This window comes from Leptodactylus fuscus, chromosome 4 (genome assembly GCF_031893055.1).
Source record: "Leptodactylus fuscus isolate aLepFus1 chromosome 4, aLepFus1.hap2, whole genome shotgun sequence".
Taxonomy (NCBI): domain Eukaryota; kingdom Metazoa; phylum Chordata; class Amphibia; order Anura; family Leptodactylidae; genus Leptodactylus; species Leptodactylus fuscus.
The window spans coordinates 52941257-52960580 of NC_134268.1; the positions used below are offsets into that span (position 1 = coordinate 52941257).

Consider the following 19324-nt stretch of genomic DNA (forward strand, 5'->3'; position numbering starts at 1 on the left):
AATACTGTGTGTGCATTGGACACTATAGGGGTTAATACTGTGTGTGCATTGGACACTATAGGGGTTAATACTGTGTGTGCATTGGATACTATAGGGGTTAATACTGTGTGTGCAGGGGACACTATAGGGGTTAATACTGTGTGTGCAGGGGACACTATAGGGGTTAATACTGTGTGCATTGGACACTATAGGGGTTAATACTGTGTGTGCAGGGGACACTATTGGGGATAATACTGTGTGCAGGGCTTACTAAGGGACATAATAGAGTGCGGAGGAGGGGGTCAGTCGAGGTCTTCGGCATCGGTTTGGGGAGGGGGGGCCCCATGTCAAAAGTTCGCCACGGGGCCCCGCCATTCCTAGTTACGCCACTGGTCCAGCCTAATTTTATACCACTTACTACTTAACTTTGTTTCTGACAAAAAAAAAAAAAGTGCCAAAATTTTGGCACATTTTTGGCACATGGTGTCACATCTTTAGTCACACCTCTTTTCAGTAAGCCCCATTCTTTTTCAATAACCCCCATTCCTTTGTCACACAAGGAGTAGAAAGTGTTCAAAACTGTTAATAAACGTGGTGTGAGACATGTGCGCCATTTTTATAGTACAAACTGCTCCAAAATTCTGGCGCTTTTTCAATAGTAAATCTGCCCAGATGATTCAGAGTCCTAAGTCCTATTCCTACTCCAATACATCAGATACATCATATATTAATATTATACATTAATGAGGCACAAAATACATATTTTTGCATGTAATAGTAATATTATATACTAATAATTATATTATATACGAAGTGGGGACAGTTATATAGGCGAGGCAGGCAGAGATTGTGCTGAGCCTGCAAGCACAAGAAGTCAAGATCAGAACAGGTGACCAGCAGGCAGTGGCAGAAGCAGGAACAAGGTCAGGACACAAGAAGAGGTTAAATACAGATAACCAGCACAGCATAGATAGAAGCCTGAGACACAGTCAAACTGCAAGCCATGGTCAGAAATACAGTCATGATCGAAAAATAATAACACTATAGCATGACACTACTAAACCCTAAATTGCTCAGACAGAGTGTGGCAGGTGAAGAACACTTTTATACCTGCAGAGATATGTGAGGAAATGGTTATTGGAACATGTGCAATGTCCAAGAATTTGGCAAACTCTCCAGCGCTCGCTACCGCAGTCCATTCTGTTCTATGGCGTGTCTTGGTCCCAGAAGCTCTGTGGCCTATGTGACTGCTGAGGCCAATCATGGAGAGGGACCGGTAGGTGACATATGTGTGAATATAGTCCTGTAAGGTAGGAAGATTCTGAGTTATTTTTACTTGCCATCATCCTTCTGCTCCATTGAATGAGTGTCACCAACATTAGCCATGTATCGTCAATATACGGTTCATGTCATCTATTGGTGAGTTCCAGTTTTCTGCATTTCCTGTTTTCTTCTGTGTTGATACACTTTTTATATCATTGCCCTTACAGCGGTGTCACACAATCAGTCATATTATAAGTCCTGGGGGTATCTGAGTACTGGGAGACACTGTTATTACCCAGGAAAGGTGAGCTTTATAGGTGAAGTCCAGTTATCACATCTAATCTCCAGTATCCATTGTATCAGTCAAGCCCCACAGATAGATAGGTTAGGGTCACCTGAATGAAATGGTATTTTCCCAATCATTGCCTCTGTCACTGCTTTTGAATATGCAAATGAGCTCTTTGGAACAATGAGGGCATTGTTGTCCCAAAGACGTAAGAGGGCAATGGAGGCACCAATTCTCAAAGGGAGATCATGATTTGAGTCAGGTGACTGTAACCTATCTATCTGCGGGGCCCGGTTGATATGCTGGGTTCTGGAAACAGACTCTTTAATACTAGCTAGATTAAGAGATGAAGAATAGCCAAAAATATGATCAAAGTTATAGAAAAAGCCACATTTCTTCTAACAATATATCCAGTCATCAATAATATATAATACAGTATTATTATAGTGGCATCTTTGGAGTGTACTGAAAAACAACAGCCAGTACTGGCCAGGCCTGTGATGAAACGTGTGCGCCATACTCCCATAGATGAGTTGTACTATTTGTTTATTTTCTACGTCAATATGTGGTTGAGACTTAATTAATTAGATTGTTCTTCTACTACTCTGTTTTCATGACTGCACAAAACAGTTTATTCCGAATGATTCATTTTATGAGTAATTCAAGGCCAGTAAGACACGACAGACTGGAGCGCGGAATAGTAATATCAGAGCAGTTTCAGATCTGTGCCACAATGTTTTAAATGCAAATATTCCTGTAATAAAGGATAATTTTCCATAAAAAAGCAAGTAAGTGAATGAAGCCACTGAAACTTACCCACTTAAAGTAAAAGGAACCGAAACTAGCAACCCGGGTAAGTAAAGCTTTGTAGAGGGCTTAGCAAACTGTGCGCAAAAGCTGGATTATGGGTTTCTGCCCAAGATGCCTAAGTAGGGCGCTTATATTGGATGGTGCCCTCTACGGTTCCTTCTATTGCTGCCCTTACCTCTAGAGTGTGCCATATAATACAATGAGCAAATGATGTACGAAGGTAGAAATAATACTGCCATACATGTCTAGTGTCTAATGTTCACATGTCCGCATTGGTGTTATTCGGGGACATTGCCCCACCCTGCTCCTTTGCAGATAGTGTGCTGCTTGTGGACTATTTTTTTTTCTCATTTCTATACTTTGTTTGTCTCTGGGTATGTTGAAAATGGATGACAGGTGATATCTGCTTCTTTTTTACATGGACCTATAGACTTTCATTGGTGTGATGCATCAGCAAAATAAAGAGACGTACTTCTGTCTGAATAAACACATTTAAATAAATTGGCACATATAGTGTCCATGAATACGTGATATGCGGACTTGTGAAGAAAGGCCTTTAGTTTTGTATATTTTACATTTTAGTCTGCAACCCCATTGATCACTTGTTTGAAGGACCCTTTAGCACCAGGACCAGCTCTGTGTATTGTATAAAGTGCAAAACACTATATATTTTTTAGGGGTTCGTATTTCAGTTCCATCCATCCTACTCTCTTGAATGGTCCTGAGCTGCAGAAAGACTGAGTTACCAATGAATGTTGCAAATGTCACAACCTGAAAAAGAGGATGCAACATTTACTAGAGCCACAGACTCTTCAGCAGGAGGTGCCCCATGTTTAACAGTTATCACTAGAGATGAGCGAACACTGTTCGGATCAGCCGATCCGAACAGCACTCTCCCATAGAAATGAATGGAAGCAACTGTGACGCTGACTGGCCGCCAGCAAAGTCAGCGTCACAGGTGCTTCCATTCATTTCTATGGGAGCGAGCTGTTCGGATCGGCTGATCCAAACAGTGTTCGCTCATCTCTAGTTATCACCCCACAATATTAATAGGGTATTAATTTTTAAGCCTAAGGAAATTCCTTTAGGATAAGGTCCCATGTTGTGGAAACACAGCTTTTTTGTTGCAGATTTTGCTGCAGTTTTTTGAGCCAAGGCCAGAAGAGGACTGAGCAGAGGTAAAAATGTAAATGTTTCCTCAATATTTCCCATTCTTTTTGTAGCCATTCCTAGGTTTGGCTAAAAAAAAAAAAAAAAAAAAAAAAAAAAACACAGCAAAATCTGCAACAAAAGAGCAGCTTTTCTGCAACATGGGGCCTTAGGCTAAGGCCCCATGTCGTGGAAACACAGCTTTTTTTGTTGCAGATTTTGTTGTGTTTTTATTAAGCTAAAGCCAAGAATGGCTACAGAAGGAATGGGAAATATGGAGGAAGTTCTTATATTTCTCCCTTCTGATCAATCCACTCCTGGCTTTGGTTCAGAAAACTGTAACAGAATCTACAACAAAAAAAGCTGCGTTTCCGATGAGGCCCCAAGTTGCTGAAACACGGCTTTTTATGTTGTTGCAGTTTTTGAGCCAAAGCCAGTATTGGATTGAAGAAAAGGTAGAAGTATAAGAACTTCCTTTATAGTCCCCATTTCTTTTGCAGCCATTCTTGGATTTGGCTAAAAAAAAACTGCAATAAAATCTGTATCGGCAATGCAGGGCCTCAGTCTTAACTATGTCATGATTGGGTAATTTTCTCTAGTTCATAACCAGACACATTTTTACGTTTCGGTACATGCAGTTTTTAAAACTATAATATTTTTCCTGTTATAATTAATTTTGCCTCTTTTCTTTGGCCTTATTTTAGACCATTCATATTATTGCATGTTTTTATTTTTTTAACATCTGGATAAATGTAAAAAAAAAAAAAGACTAGGAAAACTTTTTTTCGTTTGTGTTTAGCTTTTTTTTTTTTTTTTTTAAATACCGTAGTTCTCAGAGATTCTTGTGTAGGTGATACGTATCCCCTGAAACTCCTATGACTAGTGTGAAAACTGCAGGATTTTGGTTCTTTTTGTTGTATTACATACAGTTTAGCAACATAAAAAAAATTAAGAAAAAAAGCAAAACAAAACAGAAATTTACCAGAATATATTTAACACAAAACATTCTCAGGATGACACTTACGGATTTTGTGAACCAGCATGATATTCATGCTAATAAAACGGGGCAGGGCACAGAATTCTGTGTTTATGTTCATTAGTGATACGTTGCTAGTAGATTCTGTCAGCTTATAGATATAGAATCTGTTGTACTGTGAAAACGATTGGACTTGTGCTTTATGACGATGGGATAGACAATGATGATGTACAATAACCGCTGAAATAAAAGACTAGACTAGAATTTTGACTGTGGCTCCTGGAAAAAACATTAGGGCTTATTACCGATGTTGCATGTTTTTGTTGTACCGAATTTGTGAAATAAATGATTCAAGTCACTGTCAGACCTATATGTTTGGAAATTAAAAATGGACATTTTAGAATGGACTATTAGACTTTTCTCACCCATTAGGGTCTTACAGGACAAAAAGGACCCCGGCGATATTTTTGAAATTACCACTTATCAGAATAGAATTGTGTGATAAAGTTCATACACAATGGCCGCAATACAACACAAATTTGGACATGAAGGACTTTGTGTCCGAGCAGAAAAAAAAAAACGGTTTCACAGCAGAGAGGCTGCATATAGACATTGGTGGTTTGCTTTAAAAACCCATTGAAATGAATGGGTTTTTAAACTGACCGCCGGCAAGCTGTCCCCAAGCAGTTTCTCCTGGATATTTGGCAGAATCACAAAGGGTGGACAGTGGCCCAAGTGTGAACGCCCCCTAAGCTTGGTCAGATCAGGTTTTCCTATTAATGGTCACATGGCTTTGTGGGTAAAAATGGTGGTGTACAAAAAATGCATTATTTATAAAGGCGGTTTTCATCTACATTACTTATGTATCTTGACCAAGCATTGACACTGACCCATACAAACCAATTGATGCTTTTGCGGACCCAAAGAACTGAAACCTAATCTGTGGTTACCCGTGGAAACCCATGTACCCCATAGATTATAATGGAGTCCGCCAAGTTTCCTCCCAAAAAATGTGGAGAAAAAAGTCCTGCAGGACCATTCTCTTTGCATTTTTCAAGCAGATTTGGAATTGGAAACCCCGCAGGTGTGAACCCAGCCTGATCTGTTTTTGCCACATATTCATCATGGAGGTAAGAAGGGTTGGAAGGTCATTCATCTCCCAAAGTGCTGTATTGTGAATACCCTACAATTGGGGTCATAGGGTGCTTATGTTACCTATATATTGTTTCATTACCTATCTGGTTATATTAGTGCACTTTGTTTGTATAGTATATTTTACAATTGCATACAAATCTATTATCCACTGCGATATTTACTTGTTTAGATCCAGGTTAATTAAAATTAACTTGCCAACAATAGCCAAATCTGCTAATGAAGCGAATGACCTTTTATTACCTGCAGTCCCTTGTTTTGATAGGGTGATTGACAGCTTGTTGTTTGGCTAGTGTGTTGTATTTCAGCTGACAAGACTTTTCATTTTAACTCAATTTGCCTGCCTATCAGGAGCTGGTGGCAGGCCAGACTCAAGTCACCCAGTTTTGCCTCAGCAGCTTGCTCTGTTTCTCATTAGTACGCATTTATTCAGTGGAAATTGGAAGACAAATGCTTGAAGGCATGTGAACTAAGTATAGCAAATAACGTTTTAAGGCTCACTATTTATATGAGAATTGAAACATTTCCTAAAAAAAAAAAAAAAATAGTCTAGTCATAGTCATGGGGACCTAGGGAATAGAAAAGTGGAAGACGGTCTGAAACGGCTTTATGTTGCAAAAAAAAAAAATCAATTGTCTTAGAAGCGTCGATCACAGGTTTCCTGTGTTTTCGGTAGCAGTAAAGCACAAGACTCCAATGTGTAAGGAAGTGTGGGGGGGTCGTGTTCTTTTGCTGCCTGGTTATCCCTAGGTATTCTTTAAATTGCCTTGTTTGTTCGGCACTAGCACAGAAACAGATGTTGCTGTACTGTGCAAGATAATTTACTGTACCTCATGGTGCAGAATGGAAGGCGTCCCAAGCTACCCAGCTGGTCTGTTAGTAGCACTCGCTGGTGCCTGCTGAACTATGACAAGTGTGAGAGGAGGCTGTAGGTTTATTGTGATTCGATTCACTGTATATTGTCTGATATTTGTGCAGGTTGAGTAGAATGCTGAGCACTCTGTGGTTGGGGGGAGGGCGGCATGTATTAGTCGACAGACCTAAATAAGTCCCCTTGTCCTTTGGTGATCATAATGTGACTCATTACTGTTGTCATCTAATAATTATCGGCATGATCGCTCAGAGCTACAGCCAAGCTCGTCTTCCACACATAACTGGTACTGGAAGGTAAAACAGATTTGTCATTTACGATCTGACTGCTACGCCACACTTTGTGCTCTATTATTGTGATTAACTTCTGCATAAGATATGCTTACCCAATTGTCATCTGTGATACTGCGCTGGGCACAGACTGCCACGCTTCCTGGAAAACTGTCAACCAATATGATGTGTCCGCATTACCCTGGATATAAAATCTAAACCAGCTATTTTATGGCAGCAGCAGGTTCAAGCCTATATATATATTTTTGTCCTCCTATTCTTTCTCACCCTCGCCGAATTCCTCGGGTACATAGTTTTGCTACATATGTCAGCTACCGTTTCTAAACATATATTCCGATTGCATTATCATCTTCGTATTTTTAGGTCTGCAGACAGCAGAAAAATGGAGGCTGGACCATTGATTTGTACCGTGTAAAGTTTTTTGTTGCCAGAGCGCTGCCAGTTGAAATTTATCGTGTCAGGTGCCTTGTGGCTATCCGCAGTAGAGGCCATATTCTGGAACCAGAGTTGTTCCCTGGCTTCGTCACCAACAAGCCGATTTGACTCTGCCTGATTATAGTAACGAAGGCAGTCCAAAAGAATATGCACAGACTCACTGTACGTCACATTGAATCACAGCGCTGGCCACACAGAGCTGACCGCAGCCTCATTTCTTTAGACAAATGCACGCTTAAGGAAAAACCTCCTGCGAGAAAGCATCCAAGGCCACTTTATTTGCTATGCATGCTGCAACAGATTTAATATTTCCTGAAAGAACGTTTGTTATTATCTTTTTCAGATGCATCGTGTATGCTGGGGATCTGCTGTCTCTGATAACTAACCTTTTGGTTAAGGAAGTGCACAAGGCTTTGTTAACATGTTGCTTTTATTTATTTCCCTGTATCAGTCCTTGCTTGGCGCCGGCTTCTGCAAAAATGACTTTATTTGCTTTATTTTGTTGTAAAAGGCCATTATTAGAGGAGATCAAGCCCCATTATGGCCCCAATATAAGCTGCTGGAGGAACAGTCAGGTTTGATTACAAAACCAGAGATGCAGATTTAGACAGCAGCTACATGCTGATATGCCTGCGATCAGAATGATTTATGCAAATTATTCATACTAATCCCATTGGGACTTCTCCTCAAACTGCCAGGATAAATTGCCGGAAATTACCCATAAAATCTGTCGTGCTAGGAGCAAAAGGTGAAGGCCACTGGGAACGCAAGGACACTCGCCTACGAAAGCGCACATTTTTGTAAATACATTTTTAGAATGAATACGAGAGAGTAAATATTTTACCTAAATCAAGGATATCGCCTATCTGGCCGAACACGATGAGAGATGTAGTTTAGATCGGTCATCGCGCCTGTGCGGCTCAGCGACGTCTCCCAGCGTTGCTCATTCCTTATGTAAATGAATGGTATTTTGTATGCGGTCTTAATTATCTCATTGGCAAGGCTTCTATATTGTGCAGGTTTCCAATAAATGAGAAAGGTATGCTATAAAGGTTTCCATACAAAATTCCTTTGACTATAATTTTTTCTATATTTATTAGCACATGTAAACTGTAATGTAAGCCCTTTATGTGGATTACACGCAGTGTTATGCTTCCGCTGTAGTCTTCTTGTAACCTCAGCGCAGAAAATATACTTGTGTTATAGAGCCCAGTGGGGCTGTCTAGTCATTGGCAATATATTCTCTTAGCAAATCCTAACTGCATCCTTGTCGTGTCTTTTTTTTTTATTTCTCAGGTAGTGCTATAAGCGAGTCACTGCGATTATGCTCTGCATCCATGAACATCCGTGTAGTTCAAGAGGATTTTCTTCTGGAGCTCGAGGATGACCAGTCAGTGAATCTGAGGAAAGGCGATTTTGTAGCCCTATATCCTCCAGCCCTGCATAAAGATCCCGAGGTCTTCGAAGATCCGGAGGTAGATATTCAAATTGAGCTTGTCATGAGACTCGGGGCACGGTGCAGAGGCCGAATCCTTTACAGTGCATACATTTCCTAATGTTACTCCTTCTTCTGGAAGTAATCTGCCTATATTCAGTCACAGTTTTATGGCCCTGCAGGTGAAAGGGCTTGTAGCGAGGAAGAAAAAAAAAAATTGTGATGATTTGGACTGCTGGTCCTTTCAGAAAAAATGACAATTGCACAGTGGATATTGAAAACTTGAGGCTAAATGTGCATTGTCTATGTCTCTGGATCATGTTATAGCTATAGAAATAATCGGTGGTGGCTTAAACTCCAAGTAATGGCCAACATTTACAGTATTTAAGTGCCCTGAAAACATAGAGAAGACATACCAAATATGAACTGGTTATAGATCATTATATACAAGCTTACATGCGTGCAGAAATACATATTAATAAGAATGGTAGCTTCAATAATGCAGTTTGGAACACAGATGTCATAGAGATATAGAAAATATAAAATAATAATCAATGTATAGTATGTTAGGATGAAGAAATCAGATAAAATAAATACCATTAATGTGTAAGGGAACAGTTCTATATATTAGGTTGCTGTGTCCATACAGACATACCCATCTGGCTCCTACCTGAAGCAAGGTGATCACTTGCAGGAGAAGTCACCCTCACTTTTGTCCATAATATTTCGCCACCTTTTCCCCCCCAAATGCTATTTGACAGGTATTTATAATATGTCCTTAAAATAAGGGGAAGGAAGACACATCCTAAATAATTCCATAGGCGTAAATTAAAGCGTCTAGGCGCCAATACAAAACCTATTAGGGTAAGTTCACACAGGGATTTTTAGTCAGGATTTTGAGGCCTCATCCACCTCAAAATCCTGACCAAAAAGACGTCTCCCATTGAAAAAAAGAAGCAAAATGCTCATTCTTCAGGCCGATTCCCCTCACGATTTGGCTTAAAGACACTCCCTCCTCCCGAATAGGCCCATTCATTGGGCCTAGTCTGGAGTGGAATGCGCGACTGGAATCTGATGCAGTGCATCGGCATTCAGTCACGGCTACCCGTTTTTTGGTCCAGAACCTGAGGCGGCCTCCGCCTCTGGTTCCGGACCAAAAAACCCCGTGTGATCTTAGTCTTATGGAGCCCTACCCATTTTGTACCATTTAGAATCGTGGTACATTTTATATGACAGAGGGATCTTTGAGATCCCCTCTAGGTCGCATCTGCTATTTTTGTGCGGCCTATAGCACAGTCCCTTTTTATTAGCTGGATAGTACACTCACAATAATTCCTACAAATACTTTTCGAGCAGCATCTCAATGAGGCAATGTGGCAGTATGATATATGGGGTATAGCAGCATTTTAGGAATATGTGAATGGGTGGTAGGTAATATTTTCATTAGCTGAATAGCTAATGCTTCCATGAGTACCTTGCATAACTTAAAAAATAGTTGGAGTGTTTCTATAACCCATCTCAGACATCTACTGTACTATTACATTTTCATTTCTTTAAAGATGGCAGCCACTCAGAAACTGAGCAGCCGCCGTAGCCCCTGGGCCACTGGTTGCACAGCGCAGTGCACAGCGGAGTCCTGGTGGCAATGCCTGCAACCAAAGTCCACTCTGAACATGAACATTAACCCTTATATTTCCACCGTGACCAAGGCATCTATTTACCAACCGCAATATTTTTGACAAGCTGTTACTATGAGAGCCAGGAGCTTATTGGAGGCTCCCAGGCCTGTCAGTATTGTAGGCATACTCTAGGCATCCTGTAATAGAATTGTATGGATTTTACAATAAACCGCAAAGCTGCGTCTACAGTTTGTACTGCTATGGAGCAGCGTGGCCCCCAACATGTGACAATTATAGTGAGCAGCACTGTCTCCAAATGTCTGATCTGCTGGGATCTCAGGTGTTGCACTCTTGGAGATCTAATATTGATGGTTCCTTTAAGGCTTCTGGAGACTGCATAATACAGCATGGCACAGCTGAGATATCCTGAAGATCAAGCAATAGATGCCATATTGTACAACACAACACAACTTGTTAACATCACAGCACAGATGGCCTTAAAGCGTTTTTATGGGACTTTTTTAATGGTACACCAGCTGATCTGTAACTGATGGTCATCAATTATTAAGTACAGGAAATTTAGAGGGACGTTCTGGAATTTTTTCCTGATAGCCTATCATTGGGATAGACCAACGATATCTAATCACTGGGGAGTCGAAGCTCAAATGTTAATGGTCTACCCAAACAATAGGCCATCAGAATAAAATAAATCATGGGAAAGCCCTTAAGGAAAAATAAAGTATTGGCAACATAGTCAATGTATTTTAATGCAATTTCAAAGTTATGTTTGAAGGAGTTGTACCACAAATTATACTTCTCCACTGTCCACAGGTTAGAGAATAAGTATCTGATCATCGGTGGTCTGACTACTGGGACTCCCATTGATCACAAGAACAGGGGCCTTGAGTGTCTGTCATTGTAGGGCACTGCCTGAGATGGCTTTTCTTCTGACAACCAAAGACATTCAGGGATCCCTGTACTCTTGATCACTAGACAGTACCCAGATTTCTCACCCCTGTGGATATGCATGGATGGCAATGAGTAACAATTTGTTCCCCTACTTATCCTGAAGTTTGATGTGCTTATACATCTTTTCTTCACCCACACCCCATGCAGCGGACACGCTGCGATTTCCAAAACTGCCACGGTTTCGGAATTCATAGCATGTCAATTATATCTACGGAAACATTGACAGTTTCCATATAGGTATAATGGAATAGGTATAGGTATAATGGAAGCATTCTGCGAAAAGCGCAGCGGGAAAAATCGTGATGTGTTGCCGCCACACATTTTTTCTTTTTTCACAGTTTTTTTTCTTTGCTGCAGCTCTCTATGTGGGGCCTTAACCTTAGTCTCTCCTCATAACTGAGGTCTTCCGTGACCCTTATCAGTTTTGTAGCCCACCATTGAACCTTTGCCAACTCTTGTATATACTGGTCCCCAGAACTTAACTGCATAAACCAGATGGGGCCGCACCAATCACTGGTAATATTTAGAGATGAGTGAACACTAAAATGTCTGAGGTTCGAAATCCGATTCGAACAGCCGCACACTGTTCGACTGTTTGAACGGATTTCAAACCCCATTATAGTTTATGGGGGGAAATGCTCGTTTCAGGGGTACGCAAAATTCGATAAAATTATACTTACCAAGTCCATGAGTGACGGTCGGGCTGGATTTTCCTTGAAGTCTTCTCCCGGCGCAGCGTAACCGCATCTTCTTCCGGCTGGAATTCACTCTGCCTAGGCATCGGGGCCGGGCAGAGCCGACTGCGCATGCGCGGTTGGCTCTGCCCGGCCTGACGCCTGAGCAGAGCCGACTGCGCATGCGCGGGCATGCCCGCGCATGCGCAGTCAGCTCTGTCTAGGCCGGATGTCTAGGCAGAGTGAATTCCAGCCGGAAGACAACGCGGGGACGCTGCACGGAGAAGACTTCTAAAGGTAAGAGAAGAACCAGTGTTGGTTGGCAGAATGTATAGCATTCTGCCAATCAACGCTGGTTCTGCATCAAACCTTAAACTTCGAACAGCTAGTAGTGTTCAATCGAGTACGAGTATTTCGAATACCGTAGTATTCGATCAAACACCTACTCGATCGAATACTACTCGCTCATCTCTAGTAATATTACATCCCTGTTCCGTGAGTCCATACCCCTTTTAATACAAGACCATATCCTGTTGGCTTTAGAAGCAGCTGACTGATATTAGAACTAATCCTCCTTCCAATGACTGGGGTCGATTTTCAGTATTAGACACAGCCCAAGGTCAAGAGTGGAGCCATTTCTGCAAAGACATAGACTATTGTTTCTAATCCTAAACAAGCTTCTTAAAACACAAGAACTTTACTTCTATCTTTATACTTAAAGGGATTGAATAGATACAATCAGCTGATATTAGAACAAAAAATACACTATAGAATATTATATCACTTTCGGTGAATATGCTGGGCCATAAACCAGGGGTCGGCTCTATAGATCTATAGGTATATAGTATGGGAGTTATTTGATTAAACCTCTGCTCTAATAAAATCTGAACTGCATGTATGAAAGAAGCTTATCAAGATTCATACATCTGTCACTGCCACTAAACTCTTGTGTAGGAGATCCACTCGTTCATCTCAAGTTTCTACATTTTTTTTTTATAATGAATTTCATGAAAGAGATGAACTATAGGAAGACTGACCTAAAATTCCCATCGTTCTGAATGGACATGATGGGAGTATTAGCTCCAAATTCTTGACTACTACATTGTGACAGACGAATAAAAGGGGGCCGTTTCATAGATGTTTTATCAAACTGTAATAGGCAGATTACATAACCATCTGCTATCATCTTTACTTGAGCTCTTTCTGGTTTTATGAAACAATAATGAAATTGGCAAGTTATTTACTGACAGCTGATGGCATAAGGATGGGGGGAGGGATGCAAGTCAAAACTGACCGCTAATGGATCTGCTATTTCATTGAAGTATACAAGAAATAAAAGTACATAAAAGAAGAAAAACATATGAAAAAGCAATTATTAGAATAATTGTTATTATTATTGACGTCCATTAGAGTTGATGTAATACACAAATATGCCGAGTCCACCGCTATGATCTCCACCCACTGTAACAGGTCATGTTGAGTGAAGTGATCCAAAGTCTGCCGAAGACTTTGTGGCTATGTTCACACAGGCAGATTTTGATATGGAAAATGCACAAATTGAAAGTCATTTGCCGCTCCATAGCAAAACCGAGCATGCTGAGGATATATGAACGCCTACAATAGAAATTAAAATCTAAACTTATTTATTCTGCAGATCCTCCATGGAGAATCTATACGTATAAATCTGCAAAAAATCTAATAGGCGATATTAATTTTAAGAGCATTTAAAAAGGACAGTTCTAAAGGGCATCCCCATACTTGTGGACCTTCAAGTACAGAGTTTAGAGGGCATTGTCTACCCTTTCACTTCAGTTGCCCACTCTCTATGGATTTTAAAGCAAACGCAAAAAGTTCAATATATTTGGCATTCTTTTTCAATTAAAGGGGTTTTCTGGGTTTATAAGACTGATTCTATCCTTAGGATAGGCCATCAGTTGAAGATCAGTGGGGATCTGATACCTGGATGAAGAGACAGTAGCATTTCGGTGGGATCTGAGACATCATCACTGAAAGCCAAGAACAGACTCATACGTTGTACAATGCTTGACAATAACACCGAGCTGCACACATTCCATGTGTCCAATGGACATTATATCACATGGCCTTGACATGAAAAATTCAAACAGCTGATCTGTAGAGGTCCTGGGTTTCATGTTATATTGAATAGGTTATCAACTGTATAAGGCCAGAAAGCCCCTTTTTTGTACTTGCGTGTTCAGTTTCTATCCTTCTATTAAATCACTTACACCAGTGGTGTGGCATTCTTAATTCACACTATCCATAGCACCCACAGTAATACAAGTGCATCTCAATAAATTAGAATATCATCAAAAAGTTACTTATTTTTTTTTAGCAATTGAATTGAAAAAGTGAAACACATATGTCCTATTGAGTCATTACAAACAGAGGGAACTTTTTTGAGTGTTTATTTCTGTTAATGTTGATAATTATGACTTACAGTCAAGGAAAAGCCAAAAGTCATTATTTCAGAAAATTAGAATAATTAACCCAAAAAAGGGCTTCCTAAGTTTTTAAAAAGATCTGGTTCAGTAGGTGACACAATCATGGGGAAGACTGCTGACATGACAGGTGTCCAGAAGGCAGTCATTGATACATTGTGTTATGTGTAGTGCCAACTTGTCCTTTTAATGTTGTTTTACTCTGAACTACGCACTCCCCGCTCACACCTCACTAGGCATAACCCAGAGGATTTGAGTTTCTTTTTGTATTTTGTACATTTATTTTGCCTATATTTGCCCAGTCAAAAGTACAATTCTATTGTATTTTGTTCAATGTGAAGATGGTATAATATCAAGAATGTATATTTAAAATTGGTAGATTTTCAATCCTATAAGGATTCCCATTCTTAGTCACTTAAACAACCTGTCCTTGCTAATGAAGCTTAAAAAAAAAAAAAATCCACATTTTTATGAAGGAGAATGTAAGGGAATTGCTAGAGCAGCAATTCCCCAGTAGCTGCTGGTGAACCCTGGGGGGAGGGGCACAATAGACAGTGAGACCTAAGCTGAATTAAGCTCTGTTCAAATCTGTATTGTGGTTTCTGTTATAAATAGAAACCATGATGAGGTCATTACAATAGTAGTAAAAAGTTTTCAATGATAAGGTTAGAATGGCTGATGACATCATATATATGTGTCTTCCGTCACCCACTCAATTGGCTGAACTATATGTGTCACGCTACGCAGCTTGTCTCAAAGCAATATGATTTTATAAAAAGTTAACACTAAAGATAAGCAAACTTAATGAGATTAATTTCACAAATATTTACAAAGTTCATCCATCAGTTTTATTTTGGACTTGTAAGTCTGAAGAGGGAGTGCTTTGATTATAGTCCAGGTCCTCTTCAGACCCAACAGTATTTAAGGGAGCCTTCACATGGAGTAAAAGCGCGTGTATTTTTGCAAGATACACGTGTAAAAAAGACTCCCATTGACTTCAATGACATTTTACAGGCGTATTTTTACACGTGTAAAAAATATCATTGAAGTCAATGGGAGTCTTATTTTTACACGTGTATCTTGCAAAAATACACGCACGTTTACTCCGTGTGAAGGCTCCCTCATAGGGGAGGTGCAAAATTATAACAAACAGATACTCACTTTCCTTCTCCTCTGTTGGGCTCCTTCACAGCAACAGGCAGTCCCTTGGGGTCCTCCTCTGTCATCTTCCAGCCTCTTCTGGCCTGGGTGACATTACAATCTGAAGGGGTCTGATGATGTCCTTGATTGGACCTCAAAGTTAATGTTGTGTGCTCTGACATCATGGCGCTGTAAAGAGAGTATTATGACAATGGCACACCCAAAATGGCGATTGAGGTTCAACTTCAGGACTCTTCAGTCCTCCAGGACATGTGAAATCACCCAGTGGACTGGAAGAGGCCAAAACATGACCAAAGAAGACCATTAGAGGACCCAGGAGAAGTGAGGGAAGGTCAGTATTATGTTATTGCGCCTCCTCTTGGTCTCTGCTTATTATACTTTGTGGTCTTAAGATACCCCAGAGTATAATAGTGATTTATGGGTGGTAAACCTCAAAACTTATAGGTTCTGTCAAACCCAAAATTTTTGGAAAATTCATTTCTAGTTAACACAATGTGATATCTTAGTTATCCTTATGGTGTTTGTGTGACCACTCTCTGGGGAGGGGTGAGCTGAAGCCTTTCAACATTTTTGTTAGCGTATTGTGATAATATGTTGAATTGGTTGCAGAACAAATTTCATTGGTTTACTGAAGATTAGTTAAGTCTGGTCACATCTGTACCAACAAGAGACTATATTCTAACCTTTTCTTGGCATCCTAACAACTATACTGATGCTATGTAACCTATATTCTAGAAGACAAATTATGTGTGCATTTCTTCTATGTGCTGGCACACTTTTGCCTCCTAACATCTTAATGTTCTCAGAGATTTTTGTGGAATACCCGGCAATTATTTCCCATCTCGCAGTCTTTTTTCCACCAATCACCACAATATCATTGTCCTTGTAATCAAATTTGCTTCTGCAATTACCTGGGATTATGATTTTCAGGAAATTCTGCATTTTGCGACTGTTTAAACTGAGCTGTTGATGGTTCTGCAATTACCAAAATAATACAATCTATTTAGCATTTCATTATAAATTCCTGATTTAAAATTAACCTTTAACATATATGTACTGTATAATTAGCTATATTTATCACTGTTTTTCAGCTTTATTCGGTGAACAGGAATGTATACTAAATTATTAACCATCTGTCAGCCTAGAATGTTCTTAAAACTGTGTCCATTAACCAGAACCAATGGAATAGAATACAGCTGCCCATGTATACTTGCCAAGTGCCTATGTATGTATTTTTATAAACGTGTACTTAACCATTAGTGAATTCTATGTTACAGTAACATCGTACTTGTAAGAAAGGAAAGTACTTTTTTAATTAGGCGCATAAACCAATCAGTAATAATTTTTCATGCATCTGCAATTGTGGGGTGTTAAGCGTAAGTATACACAAAATACTCCTAAAAAATACTATTAATGCTACTCCATCATGATCACATGAGGTTTGGACATTGTCGTGTCCATTGTATATTTCTTAAAATGTAGGATTTAAACAAATAAGTAAAGGCTTGTTTAATGGAGAGAACTCCAGTCTGTGTGTCCTATAAGTGTATATCTAGATCAAAGAGGGAGGTCCTCTACTCAGGACCACACCATAAGCCAGAACATTGGATGGAGACCACTGCAGTCTGTGTCCTATTAGTGTATATAAACATCAAAGAGGTGTACCTCTACTCAGGAATGTCCCATAAGCCAGATCAGAGGATAGAGACCACTGAAGTCTATGTCTTCTATAAGTGTATATGAAGATCAAAGATGGGGATCTTCTACACTAAACCCCACCCTCCCCATAAGCCAGAACAGAGGATGGAGACCATTCCAGACTTTGTGTCCTATTAGTGTACACGAATATCAAAGAGGAAGGTCTTCTACTCAAGACCCTCCCTATAAACCAGCATAGAGGACTTATGTGAATTACTGCCTTGTGGTGCTACATTTTCCCTGTAGAAACTGCTGTAGGGTAAATGTCTGACTACCTTAGCTTCCTGCAGAAACATCAGCTGTTTGTTGGGGGTTGATGGAAGCAAAACCTGGGACAAACAGCTGATCACGCAGGCAGTTGGTTTTTAAGATGGGGTTATCATGACCACAGATCCCAATTGCACCATTCCTTACCTGGCAGATCTTATAGTACTATAGTACTACTCGAGATGCACCACAATTTAGAGATAGAAGCTTCTTCATAATTCTAGTGCATCTCCCTCACAGCAAGGGAATTGAGACTGCTATAAAAAAAATATCAGTCTTGAAGGAGCTATACAACTAAAATTATTTATCTCCTACCAAAAGGTTAGAGGATAAATTGCTGATCATTGGGGGTGTTATGAGATTGCCTCTAAAGCAATTCCCAAAAATATAGCAACTTGAAGATAACAAAGAGCAGTAGAACAAACTACCAAAATCTCACACCACCCTGAGAGATAGTCTCAGGCTACCCTGACTTCTCCAGAGCCCAACGTGAAGCAGGATTTTCTTGGCAGGATTAGGACCCAAGTTATCACACCAGACACAATTGTAAAAAATAGGTGCACTGTAAGACTAAATCTAAACCAGGAAACTACAGCAATAACTCACAAGATGGGACTACCAGGAGACACAGAATAATCCAAAACAGAATCATAGGTACTGTATATATGAATCCAACTCATGGTCAAATTCGAGCGTTCACAGTCAAAGCCAAATCAGTAAACAAACAAATATCCAGTAAAACAGGCCAAGAATTGGTTACGTGGAATACAGCAACAAATGTATTTAGAGCTCAGAACCAACTAGTAACAATTCATTAATAGCCGGCACCTGGGGACCTTAGTGCAAAGCTTAAATGCCTTGCCAGCATTCATTATCACAGCACTCTTATTGGCTCCACACATCAGCCTAACTAGCTGCATAGCAAAAGAAAGCTTCACATGTCAGCATGGAAACCTTAAAGAAACAGTAGAGAGCAGTGCTGCAGCGAGGATAGTACATACTGAAAATTCTAACAGGGGTTTCTGACTACTGAGACCCCCACTAGTCCTGAGAATGGGGGTGTTCTACTCCCATTCAGAATGTAGCAGTGGACACAGAATAAGCTCCATTCATTTTAATGAGAGCACTGTAGATGGCTGAGTGCTGTACTTAAGCTATTTCTGACACCCCCATTAACATAAATGGAGTGGGGTCATACATTCTGCATCCACCACTACATTCTGAACAGGAATAAACCATATTGGGTATAATGATCTGTCACTCGGTATAATAAACTTCAGGTGCTCAGAAAAGGCATCTCGCCGCCATATTCATATAGAAGAAATTTTCTGGCACTCAATGGGATGAAGAGAAATTGTGTATTTATTAAAGGCATCCAAACATATATATAACCATAGAAGTTCTCATGGTCAGCAATTGATCCCCTATAAATCACTTTTGTGGCATCATCCCTTTAATTGCCCTCAGCATGTTACATATTCTTGAGGAGACATTACACAGACACTAGTTTACACCACCACATCAGTAGGAGATTGGAATGGGAAGGCGACATTAGCTACAATATTAAGGGAAGAGAGGAGTGGTAAAAGGAATCTTTATAGGAAATGCTTGATGAGCTCTGAATCTGCAGGTCCATAAGCAGTTCAGAGAAAGCAGATCTTGAATATAAAATAAGCAATGCAGAAATCAATAAAACACATCCCTTGACTTGAATTGCTACAGATGCTGAGATACCTTTGGACACATCAGGAGCAAAACTAGGTTGGAGAAAATATTAAAATGCTTGATATCCGAGATCTAAATTTAGCATTGATATTGTGACCATTACCTC

At 40.0% G+C, this 19324-nt stretch overlaps 1 protein-coding gene across 1 annotated transcript in view; it reads left to right on the forward strand.

The window, feature by feature from the left end:
* The window catches only part of CYP7B1 (cytochrome P450 family 7 subfamily B member 1), a 136178-nt gene that overhangs the window by 113401 nt on the left and 3453 nt on the right, over positions 1–19324 (forward strand). The window contains exon 5 of the mRNA XM_075270436.1: positions 8508–8686. Within this exon, the coding sequence (XP_075126537.1) occupies positions 8508–8686 (179 nt within the window). The remainder of the gene's footprint in view (positions 1–8507; positions 8687–19324) is intronic.